This window comes from Elgaria multicarinata, chromosome 8, assembly GCF_023053635.1.
Source record: "Elgaria multicarinata webbii isolate HBS135686 ecotype San Diego chromosome 8, rElgMul1.1.pri, whole genome shotgun sequence".
NCBI classification, from domain to species: domain Eukaryota; kingdom Metazoa; phylum Chordata; class Lepidosauria; order Squamata; family Anguidae; genus Elgaria; species Elgaria multicarinata.
In genome coordinates, this window is record NC_086178.1 from 63,449,464 (window position 1) to 63,463,212 (window position 13,749).

Sequence of the window (13,749 nt, forward strand, 5' to 3'; positions counted from 1 at the left end):
ATGTGGTTGAGGCATATATTTGGATCACTGTGATGTTAAATGGCTTACCCTGAATTCGAATTGAGATCATTCTATCGTTTTTTGGATTATATCCAAGCACTGCTTTAGCCACTTTATTATTAATTATGAAGGCTACTCCGTTTCTTCTGTGATCCTCTTGTCCACAGTAGTAGATCTGGTGCTGATCTGATGTGAAGTGGATTACTAGAATGGGTTATTTTGGCCAAATGAGCTGTCGTAGGTTAAAAAGTCCCACCAGATGATACGATAAATTAAGCCATCATGGGTTATTGTGATGTCCAAATCCGGCCATACTGTAGAAGGGTGATATGTATTTCCATCTGATGCTGGATATATTTAAGAAAATTGCTGTTTACTATAATTTCCCTGGCTTCTGTCCATGGCGTGTTTTGAGATGCATGCCTCCTTTTTACAGTACATGTTTAGTGCACCAAGCATGGTTGCTGTGTAAAGTGCAGTGCTTTTTTTTTAATAGTATGAACTTCTTGGTTTTTGTGATGCGTTTGAATATGAAACTCCACTTTAGCCTTTTTTTAAAAAAGAATTCTTCATAGCCGGAAAAAGTTATTGCAAATTTTGCACAGATTATATCTTTATAATGTATGTATACTCCCTAAAATGTAGACTGGAAAACGTCTGTGGCATCTAATTAAATTAACTCTAACCATTTAAACAATGTCCAGAAGGGTATCTGTGTTAAACTGTTGTAGAAAAAACAACAAAGGCTAACAAATTTGTTATGGACTATAGTATGAAAATGTATAGCATAATAAATTTGTTGGTCTACAAGTCTTTGCATTTTTCTAACCACTGAAAACAGCAGTAATAAAATGCCACCGTTTTTGAGAATTTGTATTAGTAGTTACTCTTGTTTTAGGGAAAAAAAGCATATAGGCATGAAGGAGTGTGTCTGCTTTTGTTTTTTTCAGCTTAGGTTTTTTGCTTTAAATTAATGTACTATACCCTCCTTTTTCCAGTTCAGACTTGAGCTGAAAGCACTTCCTTGTTTCATCTTGAAATAAGATCTGTCTTTACTTTCTGAGAAATATAATATTGTGATTTCTGAGCATATAATTATGGGCAGAAACTGTAGGGTGCTGAAAATCATCACATCTTAACTATTTAGAGGGCAAAATTGACATACTGAAAAGCATTTAGGATTGAAGCAGACAATTTGTAGCAGAAAAGATAGGTAGGCAGAGGAACAGCAATTAATATAATGCAGTAATGGCACAATATTTTGTATGCCTACTCAGAAGAAAGTCTCCCAAAGTTCAAGAGGGCTTACTCCCATGTAATTGTGTATATAGGGTTGTAGCCTTCATATACTTAATTTCCTGATAGATATTTGTGATTGGGAAAGCCATGGGGACAGATCACAACATTCTATTTAATTATTTGCTACCATGGTATTTAATCAACTCTTCTAATAAATCTTGGTTGCGTTGAGATTTGCAAAATGTATGTTATCAGGCTTTTGTATTTGCTAGATTACTGTGGGATGTCTTAAGTGTTTATTATACTATACTTGATCTTAGCCAAAAGGCCTTTACTTTTTAATCTCTTTCTGAATGACCTACCACTGACTTTTGAGAATATTAATGGCCACTGCCCAAAGCTTGGGAATAGCTGGGTGCCTCTTCTCTTATATGTGGACGATATGGTTCTTATTTCACGTACCCGAGTTGGCCTCCAGAGGCTGCTAAACAGAACTATCGAATATTTAATAACCAATAAGCTGGAGATAAACTACAACAAGACCGAAATTATGGTCTTTGCTAATAGGTGGTCCCCTCATAAGTGGATCTGTAAGGGTAACAAGATTGAGCAAGTGTGGTAGTTTAAATATCTGGGCATTATGTTTCATTATAATCAGGCATGGTCCTGCCACTGCCGTGCAGTGGAGAGTGTGGCTAAACTTTCAGCATCGGCAATTTCAAGGTTTTATTACTCCCAGGGTAACCACTATGTACCAGCAGCCATTATGGTCTATAAAGCTAAGGTGGTTACTCAAGCCCTTTATGGTATTCCAGTATGAGCCAAGGCATTGGGCCCAGCCTTGGAACGTGTTCAACCGGTCTTTCTACGGAAGATCCTAGGCGTGCCGTGCTGTGTTCCGTATGCTGCTCTGTGCCTTGAAACTGGACTTGTAAGGCTAAACACGCAGGCCTGGTTGTGGATTGTGAAATATTGGATTGGCATCCTCTATAAAGCGGATAGTGGTAGCCTGATTTTTCAACTCCTCTCCGATTCAGTTATGTGTTCAGGAATGTTAGACTTCTATGCCAAATTAAACTTGCTTGGTCTAGACCTTTTAAATCTGGGTATGTTAAACCAAACTGAAGCTTTCAGGGTCATTAGAGAAAGCACTTTAGATGTCAAGTATCTGGAACTCAACAGTGTAGCAAATACCTCATGCTCCCTGCTATATTTCCATCTGCCTGTTAAGCCTGGTAAAATGGCACCATACTTACAGCTGCTGTACAATCCGCAATTGAGAAGAGCGTTTATGTTAGCTAGGTGCAATGCCCTTCCCTCTGCATTATTAACAGGGAGGTTCAGAGGTATACCATATTCAGCCAGGTTATGTTTATGTAGTGGGGGTTGCGTTGAGACTCATGAACATATATTTTTACACTGCCCTCTCCACGTATCCCAACGGCAGAGATATCTGTAAAAGATCTTATTAAATTGTCAATGATCCGCGGGGTCTGACACTCTATGGACCCTATTATCTGCCGGCGGGGGTGGGGGGGAGAATGCTTGAAAAAGTTGCATTATTTGCCTATTATGTAATGACCTATCAAAGACCGGGAGCTACACCTGGAGGCATGGTGGAATAGTCAGCAGGGAGATTAGTACTGTCTACTATACTAGCAGGCTGAATTGCACAATGTAAGAGTACTAGTTTGTCTGGAGGATGTCATGATGTTTTTGTATGGTTTGTGGTTGTTTTATGCTAATAAAGGTACATTGATTGATTATTGTTTATTATTTATTCCATCCTGTTCTTCAGCAACAAGACTCCAGAGTGGTTTACATAAGGTCAATATGAATAATAATATGTCATTAAAATAGTCAGCTTAAAGAGGTGGTTTCTTCTTTTCCCTCTCCTGCTCCAGGGCAATTGGCTGCAATGGCTTCTGTATGAGAGGAGGGGCCACTCCCAGCTTGCTGTGACAATAGTTTGTGTGTGAGGAAGATTTTCAGCAAAAAAATGTTCCATCCTTGTAGAGCTTTTTTGAGGTTAAGGTTTTGGAAGCCTTTACTTTTTCTTGGCAATATTTGCTGTGCAAAGTGATAAGTGTTGTTGTCAACTAATCCTCCCCCCCTCCGCGCCATAATTTAGTCTCCATTAACCCTGCTATTGTAACACCAGTACAAGTTTTAATGAAATTCATATCATGATAATTTTTCACAGTTAAATATACTTTTCATAGTTACTATTTTGGAGTTGATCTTTTTACAGTTATTTTTTGTTTCCCCCCCTCTCCTTTCTGCTACCTCCTCACCCCTTCACAGTTCTGTTACTCTAAGAAATAATACGTCTGATCCAGGACGGTTCTTATGTTCTTATGTGCATTGAATAGACCACAGAGTAATTTTCTTTCCACTGGCAATATACCTCTGTGGTCCTGTAAACAAGAATAGGAAAGCACAGGGAGAGAGAGAGAAGCTGCTTTTTGATTATGTGAGAGCGTAGTTTTGCTCACCATACTCTTGAGCCTGTCTTGTCTTTAACTGGAGTATATATTTAACCAAAACTGGCGTAACATTGCTTCCAAAGCTAGTCAACCTTTGCATGTACTCTCATATATCAACAAATATGTTAGTAGCGCTAGCATTTTTGTAATGTGGGTGTTATCAGATGGGAGCTAAGACCATCACTCGTAGCAATTTATGGCTTTCAAGATTTAACAGATTATGCAAAATTGCAATACACCACACATTGCCATGACAACAGTGATAAAGACTCAAAATTGTACGTGCTGAGGAACCACATGGGCTGGTGTACAAACTGTTTCAAATTGCCAGAGGTGAGATAATGTAGAATCAAAGGATTGGTATCTGAATTTTGCTTCACAGATTATTTGCTAAATCCTAAAGTAGGCATACTGACTAAAGTTTATTGTAAACGTCCTGATAAAACCTGGCTGTCTCCACTTGAAACTGGAGCTAAGCATTCTGTTCTGTGACAGATTTGCTGTCACTTGCAGACAAAATTACTTGTATTCAGCATAACTTGGGAATTGGAAGTTTGAATGCAGAACTTGAGATATAGCATCTTTCATGGTGTGTATCTCTCGTTCACGCACTGGTCATCTCTCGGTTGGACTACTGCAACCTTCTTCTCTCTAGCCTTCCCTCGTCTCACATCAGTCCGCTGGTCTCTGTCCACCACTCTGCCGCTAAGATCATCTTCTTGGCCCGCCGCTCTGACCATGTCACTCCACTTCTGAAATCTCTTCATTGGCTTCCAATTCACTCCAGAATCCAATATAAACTTCTCCTGCTGACCTTCAAAGCTTTTCACGGTCTAGCTCCTGTCTATCTCTCCTCTCTCCTCTCACACTGTTGCCCCGCTCGTGCTCTCCGCTCCTCTGATGCCATGCTTCTCGCCTGCCCAAGGACCTCCACTTCCCTTACTCGGCTTCGTCCTTTTTCTTCTGCTGCCCCTTACGCCTGGAACGCTCTTCCAGAACACTTGAGAACTACCAACTCAATCACAGCTTTTAAAACTCAGCTAAAAACTTTTCTTTTCCCTATAGCTTTTAAATGTTGAGTTTGTTCTGACTCTATACTGTTAGCCTCACCCTACCCGGTGCCTGTTTGCACTTCCCTGTGCCTGTTTGCATTCTCTTTCCCTCCTTATTGTTTACTACAACTTTATTAGATTGTAAGCCTATGCGGCAGGGTCTTGCTATTTACTGTGTAATCTGTACAGCACCATGTACATTGATGGTGCTATATAAATAAATAAATAAATAATAATAATAATAATAATAATAATAATAATAATGGTGCTGACTGCCTAATGTTATGGAGGGTTTATTTGAAAGGATACACATGCCTAATCATGCTCTTGCTAGTAGAAAAGTAGCCAGGAGAAATCAGTAGTACTATTTCCTTTCAAAATTAGTGGAGCAGTTATGCAAGGTTGTTTGACTAAATCATGCACTTTGGGCTAAAAGCATCAAATGTGCCATGGGCATGCAGTGATAATGCCTAAAAGTTTCTCGATATGTATCCCCTCTTTCATTTACTCCTGTTTCAAAATAAATAAATTCTAATGTTCATACTTTTCACTTATAAATGAACATTCTCTATATTGAGATAAAGTTCCCAATGGTGATTGTAAGGTCCTAATAGAACTAGATGGCAAATTAAATGTACATAGTAAAAAATATATCCATAACACTGCTAAATAAACGTACGTAACTTGAAAATGTTGTCAAAGAATGCAAGAGACTGAGTCTGAAAAATCATTTTATATCTATAACTGACCTAATATTAATGCCAAACATTAATAATCCCAAAATAAACTTACAGGCTTCTTAGTTACTTGTGAAAATTGATACTATAGAGGCATAAATTGATTTATAGGACATAAATGCCATCATAACCATATACATATATTTGATGGATAAACCTCAACTAGAAACCTAGATATTTTGTCATAACTTCCCTCTATGAAGTATATAATATACTATTGTTCATGTTAAACAATTTTGACAACCCACCATGGGGATTCTCTGCAGGGTGGCTTAATTTTCACTGAACAAGTCATTCTGAGAACCCATGGCTTGTTGTAGGGTTGTTCATACCCATGGAAGGTTGTGTTCAAATCTGAGAGAGCTATTTTATCATGGATTGTCGGGATCGGCTTCAGAGCTGCTCAGCAAGAATGGCATAAAAGTCCATGACGCTCTTTACAATCTCATCAGCGCAACCTCTATCATCCCTCATCAGAGAGTGCCCCCCCACCGATGCCCAAATGGCACTTTGGAGGGACTGTCACTTGTTCACTACCTTTTTTTTTAAAAAAAAAATTGGGCTTCAAAACCAGACAAATGGAGCCGTTTAACCCCCACACACACACCATTCCTTTTACCCAGAAAGGAGAGGGATTGGCTCCTCTCCTTTTCACAGCTCCTTTTTGGAGCAGTTACTACTGTGGTTACCAGGAAGTGTTGAATGGGGGGAGGAAACTGAGAAGTGTCAGTTCAACACTTAAAACTGAGAGGATTACATTGCCAAGTGGAAGATATTGTGCCCCCCCTTCTCTCACTTCCATGCTCCCTCTGACAGCTGAAACATTCAAGGAAATTGACAAGGCAAGGCTACACATCCCAGATAGGTGAAAGTGCGCTTGCGAAGGAAACGGAGGAAAAATGAAAGAACGAACACGGCCTACTCCCAAAGCAACGATTTTTTTAAAAAATCTGGGTAACAAAAAGGGAGTAGCAATCGGAGATGGGAGAGTGGCAGGAAAAGGAGACAAGGCGAATTCTGCTTCAAAGGCACCTTGGATATCATAGAATCATAGAATAGCAGAGTTGGAAGGGGCCTACAAGGCCATCGAGTCCAACCCCCTGCTCAATGCAGGAATCCACCCTAAAGCATCCCTGACAGATGCTTGTCCAGCTGCCTCTTGAAGGACTCTAGTGTGGGAGAGCCCACAACCTCCCTAGGTAGCTGATTCCACCGTCGCACTGCTCTAACAGTCAGGAAGTTTTTCCTGATGTCCAGCCGGAATCTGGCTTCCTTTAACTTGAGCCCGTTATTCCGTGTCCTGCACTCTGGGAGGATCGAGAAGAGATCCTGGCCCTCCTCTGTGTGACAACCTTTTAAGTATTTGAAGACTGCTATCATGTCTCCCCTCAATCTTCTCTTCTCCAGGCTAAACATGCCCAGTTCTTTCAGTCTCTCTTCATAGGGCTTTGTTTCTAGACCTCTGATCATCCTGGCTGCCCTCTGGATATGTGCTGGAGCCGGCTGTAAAACCGAGGAGGAAAGAGGGGGAGAACAAATCACATCAAGCCTGATCGTCTGTCAGGGTACTGTAGGTTGTTCAGTGAACAACAACCCACTGTGGCTTTTTCACAAGGTTGCTTAGCATGACATGTAAACCCGCCCAGTGTGCCATTTCTCACTAGATGACGTTAAAACCATAAAATACAGCGACATCATAAAACATATTATTAAACTGTTAAAAGTTTTAAACTACAATATAAAACTGAAATAAAAGCTAGCAGCAATGTAAAAATCTAAAAATACAATAACACATTTAAAAAGAAAAAGTCCTGAAGGACTAAAATGACTGGGAGAATAAAAAGTTTTCACCTGGTATTCAAAAGACTACAATTTAGGTGTAAAGCAAGCCTCTCTGGGGAGGGATTTCAACAACTAGGGTGGCAACACTGATAAGGTCCTCTTCTTAGCCACTAGCCTCACTTTATTTGGTGGGAACACCAAATATTAGCATCCAGGCAGGTACATATGGGTGAAAATGATGCTTCAGGTAACCTTGCCCCAAACTGTTTAGGGCTTTGAAAGGTAATACCAGCACTTTTAATTGAGCCTAGAAATGGACTAGAAGCCATCTATCTACTTTGGGTACTATAGAGTTCTATCTTTCCTCTCCCAACCCTAGGGCAGTATCTAGTGGGGTAGCTGCGTTTACACAATTGATATTAGGTTCCCCTGTTGGAGTTACATTAGACGTCATTTATGCTAAAGCGCTGTCAGCTGTTGTAAGTACAGTGTCCATGTTGGATACTATCCATACAATGCAGTCAAATTAGAAAATGCCAGGTTAGAACAAGACAGGGGAGACTGTTTGAAATGTCATTTCTGGTGATGGATTGTTTTAAGAAATTTAAATGTTAGTTTTTTCATGCATTTATTATGGATAGTTTTATTTATTAGGTAGTTTTACCTAATAATAATTTTTGAAAGATTGAAGAAAACGGTGGTTGTGAGGTGTGGTTTTACACCTTCCTTTTCTTACAATGTAAATCCTCAACATGCTGACTGAAAAAGTGCCTGTGTATTAATATCTGCCTTTTTATCTTTGTATTACAGAGCTTCTAATGAAGATCCTCTGATTATTTAAACTCCAATAACTGGGTCTTCTACTATCAAAGCTGGGAGAGAATACTTCTGGAACCAACATGTAGCAGATGGGTACTGTGCCATCAAACCTGCTGCTTTGTAGCCAAATTTTTGTGTTTTAATCCACCTTGTGCATCCAGCAGTGAATGAATCATTCTAGGGATTCTTATTTCTTGGGTGGTGAATGAATTTTGTTAACTAAAATTCAAATTGGATTTTACGAAGTGTTTGTTAAACTAAGGAACCATGAGTAGTAATCTTGGAAAAGAAAAAGACTGTAAGGAGAAGGACCCCAAAGTGTCATCAGCAAAAGAAAGGGAGAAAGAGGCCAAGGCTTCTGGTGGATTTGGGAAAGAAAGCAAAGAGAGAGAACCAAAGACCAAAGGGAAAGAAGCCAAAGATGGGAAGAAGGACTCAAGCAGTGCACAGCCAGGTGTGGCTTTTTCAGTGGACAATACAATAAAACGACCTAATCCAGCTCCAGGCGCTCGTAAAAAATCTAGCAATGCCGAGGTGATCAAAGAGCTAAACAAATGTCGAGAAGAAAATTCAGTGCGCTTGGACTTGGCAAAGAGGTCTATACATATACTCCCATCATCTGTCAAAGAGTTAACACAGTTGACGGAACTTTATTTATATGGAAACAAACTGCAGTCACTACCGGCTGAGGTGGGCTGTCTCGTGAATGTGGTAACACTGGCCCTAAGTGAGAACTCGCTTACTAGCCTTCCTGACTCTCTCGATAACTTGAAGCAGCTTCGCATGGTTGATCTACGGCATAACAAATTACGAGAAATTCCTCCAGTGGTATACAGGCTAACTTCCCTTACCACGCTTTATCTACGCTTTAATCGTATCACGACTGTGGAAAAGGATATCAAAAACTTGTCAATGCTGACCATGCTAAGCATACGGGAGAACAAAATCAAGCAACTACCTGCAGAAATTGGTAAGTACTTCATTTTATAATCCTGTATTAAATCTCATTATGTAGCTGAACATTCAAATGCAAAGATATCGGCACTGCTGAGTTGCTTTCTTCCTGTCAATCCTGGCATTATTGCATGTCTGGTTTTAACAGTGCTTGTAATAGTAGACTGAAGAACCACTCATTTTCTAAAACATTAGGCTATGCTTTAAATATAAATTCCATAATGACTAAAAAGAATAAAATGTACATTTTAATGATTTACAACCATTGTCCCACTGATGATTGGAAATTATGAAATGGGCTCAGTTCTGCCTAGGAGCCTGTTTTCTGCCACAAAGCCATGTAGATCTAATAAGGAGAACTTCTTCCTGATCCCTCCCAGAGAAAGATACTTTGGTAGACAAGGCTCTGGAACCCTTGGCTGCCTATTGTCAGATGCCCACAACTTGATAATAAGGGTTGTTTATTTCTGTCACTACAGACATAGGAAGATGTTTCATTTGTGGTGATCATTGGTGTATATAAAAGGAAAGCAGAGGAGATGTGGGGGGAAATGGAGTTGCTCCTCCAGCCCTGCTGAAAGACCTCCCCATGGAGGCTCGTCCTCCCTCAGCTAACAAACACCAGCCACCATTCCAACAGGATGTGCAGAGGGAGATGAAAAGGAAAGCAGAGCCATTCTACCAGGCCTGGCCAAAGACTACTTAATCCCCCCTTTCCTTCCCATTCCCTTTTTCTTGCACACTGAAATGGATGAGTGGTTGTCAGCATATCATGCATAGTTTTTTGGGCTGCTAAAATTTATTAGTGGCCTGGTTTGCACATAATGGCAACCCAGAATATGTTGTAGGTTGTTGTTACATGTGAACTCTGCATTATGGTTTAAAGGGGTAAAGGAAGGAAACCCATGGTTTGTTGTTAGGTTGTAAGCTTAGGGTTGTTCGTGGTTAATAACCCACAGTTAAACCATAGTGCAGGGATTGCACATAACACCCCATGATTCAACAATAACCGACACTCAGGGTTGTCATTACATGTGAACTAGGTCACTATGCCAACAGTTTCTAGTACCTTTGTTTTTTCTCCTTAAATTTAAACAGGCTTTAATTTTTTAAATACTCGCGATGTAATGGGGAAAAAATTAACATGGGTGCTTTTTTGCTAAATAGAAGTAAAAGTACAAATATAATAAACATGCTAAATAAGATTATTCCATGCCCTGTTATTGGGTTGTTTGAGGGTTTTTCCCCTCTCAAACAAGGAATGCCACCCAGGTTGAGAACATGGGAATCCGTGCCTTGGTGGGTAATTAGAGAAATGGTGCTCTAATTCGTGGTACTAGCATTTATCAGGAATTTTGATTGTGCAAATTGGGCAAGAAGTCTTAGAAGACTGTCCTATGCTGTTTGTAATGGAGAAGTACATACTATGCAATACTTGTGTGCTTTTGTACATTCCAGTTGAGACCAGTCATTGCATCAGGAGCAGGTATTACCCCTAATATAGTTTGCAAGAAAAATGTGAAACCCATGGCAACTTTTTGAAAGTATTTTGATTTTACGTTCTAGGTACCATTTGAAAATAGTTCTTCTTTGTTGAGGTCTTGGCTGAGACTTTTCAGTCCTCTGCTCTGTACTTGGATCATTTTACTACCAACATTAGGGTAGCGTGTCATGCCCTGTAGTTCAAGAGGGTGCCACCAAAAGATGTTTTTCTTATCTGATGTATTTAATCTGTGTCACCCCCTTGTTAAAATGGGAAGTCTAGCCAATAGCTAATGCTGAGAATTATGCACTCCCTAAAAACATGCCCCCCCCCGTCTCCCTCTGGTAGATCCAGCTTATTTTCCATATCTCTGCAAGAAATCAACCATTCCATTGAAGCAATGAAGATGAAGAATGGGATAGAAAATGCAAAATGATAGTGAGTCACAGACCAAGCATGAGAAATATGAAAAAAACAGATGGGAGTGTCTGTGACCAAATTCAAGGCATTCTTATAATCTGAAATCATTGTTTAGACTTATCGTATGTATTAATTTTCTCTATTCAGTGCCTTTCTGTGTGGTTAATTTAGGAAGATTGTGCAGACAATTCATTGTTAGAGACACTTCACACATTTGGTTTAATTTTCATACTGAACAGCTTTATTCTTCAGTATGTACATGTGTATAGAGTCTAAAAAAGCCCTGAAATTGTCATATTTCAACAAAACAGGCCAAAGGTAGATGCTTTAACAATTATTAAATTTGTACTGGTTTAGGGAAATGGCAACAAAAGCTGAAATCCAACACCCCTATCAGAGAGAAGCCATGTGCTACATACACCTAAACAAAGAAGAAGATTTTTTTTATTATGGAGCAGTATGAGGTGGGGGAAGGACTTTGAATTGTAGGCTGCCATGTCCCAGAAATATGTGGGCCACCTTCTAGGACTTCTGTCATATTGCAATAGAACTGTAGACATGATATAGGAAGGATGGTCAGTGCTCCATGGAAGCAATAATACAGCATGCAAGGTTGTTGCTGTGTAGATTTAGGTTGGGAGAGGTGAGGAGGAGTTTCTCATGTTGTGCTACTGAGCTCCACAGTGTGTTATGTGGAAAATCCAACTTCTCTCTCCCAGTTGTTGAAGGCAACGACGGCAGTGTCTCATGTTGCTATGCTTTAGGCACTGGTAGAACCATCATGAGAGACCTAGCCATTCTGCTTCCTTCAAAATCTAGCATTACGTGAGACCCACTACCATTGCCATGTGCAGAGGACTTGGGAAAGGGAAGGGACAGCGTTAACCACAGGTTAAGACTGATGATAAGCCAGCCAAAACTTGTGGATCCTAGATCAAAATCCAAATTCTTATTTCTGGAACTGTCGCCAATAGAAATGAAAGCTTGTTGTTCTTAGTAAGATGGCATTTTCAGAATCATGAGGATTATATATGTACAGTTGATCGTACCTTCTGAGTTTTAAAATTTCAAATAGTTTTATGGACACTGCTACTCAGTGGCTGTAAAGGAGAGAACAAGATTTAGAAAAAATAGTAAGGAATGATTTTACACATGCTAATTGAAGCACAAATTAAAATTGCTAATATTCATAATGCCCTTTTTCTTGTACAGTGTAGTGAAAGCTCTCTATCATTTCCCTCTGTCAACTGGTGCAGGATTTATCATGATGTAAAGGATTTTAGAAATTTCCGTCTGCTTAAGGAGAGAGCGCACAGTCAGTGAGGAGAGTTAATCCAGGGATGGAAAGGCTACCTTGCATATCATGTTTACAGTCTTGAATATTTCTGTCAAGTGAATTGTGGCAGGCAGAAATTCAGAAGTTTGGATATTTACTGTATCTGTATCTGTATTTATCGTACTGATACATTACTTTTGTTTTGTTGTTTATTCGTTCAGTCGTTTCCGACTCTTCGTGACTTCATGGACCAGCCCACGCCAGAGCTTTCTGTTGGCTGTCGCCACCCCCAGTTTCCCCAAGGTCAAGTCTGTCACCTCCAGAATATCATCCATCCATCTTGCCCTTGGTCGGCCCCTCTTCCTTTTGCCTTCCACTTTCCCTAGCATCAGCCTCTTCTCCAGGGTATCCTGTCTTCTCATTATGTGGCCAAAGTACTTCAGTTTTGCCTTTAATACCATTCCCTCAAGTGAGCAGTCTGGCTTTATTTCCTGGAGTATGGACTAGTTTGATCTTCTTGCAGTCCAAGGCACTCTCAGAATTTTCCTCCAACACCTCAGTTCAAAAGCATCTATCTTCCTTCACTCAGCTTTCCTTATGGTCTAGCTCTCGCAGCCATAGGTTACTATGGGGAATACCATTGCTTTAACTATGCGGACCTTTGTTGTCAGTGTGGTGTCTCTGCTCTTAACTATTTTATCAAGATTTGTCATTGCTCTCCTCCCAAGAAGTAAACGTCTTCTGATTTCCTGGCTGCAGTCAGCGTCTGCAGTAATCTTTGCGCCCAGAAATACAAAGTCTGTCACTGCCTCCACGTTTTCTCCCTCTATTTGCCAGTTATCAATCAAGCTGGTTGCCATAATCTTGGTTTTTTTGAGGTTTAACTGCAACCCAGCTTTTGCACTTTCTTCTTTCACCTTTGTCATAAGGCTCCTCAGCTCCTCCTCACTTTCAGCCATCAAAGTGGTGTCATCTGCATATCTGAGGTTGTTAATGTTTCTTCCTGCAATTTTAACTCCAGCCTTGGATTCGTCAAGCCCAGCACGTCGCATGATGTGTTCTGCATACAAGTTAAATAGATAAGGTGAGAGTATACAACCCTGCCGTACTCCTTTCCCAATCTTAAACCAGTCCGTTGTTCCGTGGTCTGTTCTTACCGTTGCTACTTGTTCGTTATACAGATTCCTCAGGAGGCAGACAAGATGACTTGGTATCCCCATACCACCAAGAACTTGCCACAGTTTGTTATGATCCACACAGTCAAAGGCTTTAGAATAGTCGATAAAACAGAAATAGATGTTTTTCTGGAACTTCCTGGCTTTCTCCATTATCCAGCGGATATTGGCAATTTGGTCTCTAGTTCCTCTGCCTTTTCTAAACCCAGCTTGTACATCTGGCAATTCTCGCTCCATGAATTGCTAGAGTCTACCTTGCAGGATCTTGAGCATTACCTTACTGGCATGTGAAATAAGTGCCACTGTCCGATAGTTGGAACATTCTT

At 40.2% G+C, this 13,749-nt stretch overlaps 1 protein-coding gene across 2 annotated transcripts in view; it reads left to right on the forward strand.

Annotated features, from left to right (window-relative positions):
- The window catches only part of SHOC2 (SHOC2 leucine rich repeat scaffold protein), a 78,439-nt gene that overhangs the window by 29,166 nt on the left and 35,524 nt on the right, over positions 1-13,749 (forward strand). For both annotated transcript variants that reach the window (XM_063132648.1, XM_063132649.1), the window contains exon 2: positions 8,107-9,085. In XM_063132648.1, the coding sequence (XP_062988718.1) occupies positions 8,383-9,085 (703 nt within the window). In that variant the 5' untranslated portion in view covers positions 8,107-8,382. The remainder of the gene's footprint in view (positions 1-8,106; positions 9,086-13,749) is intronic.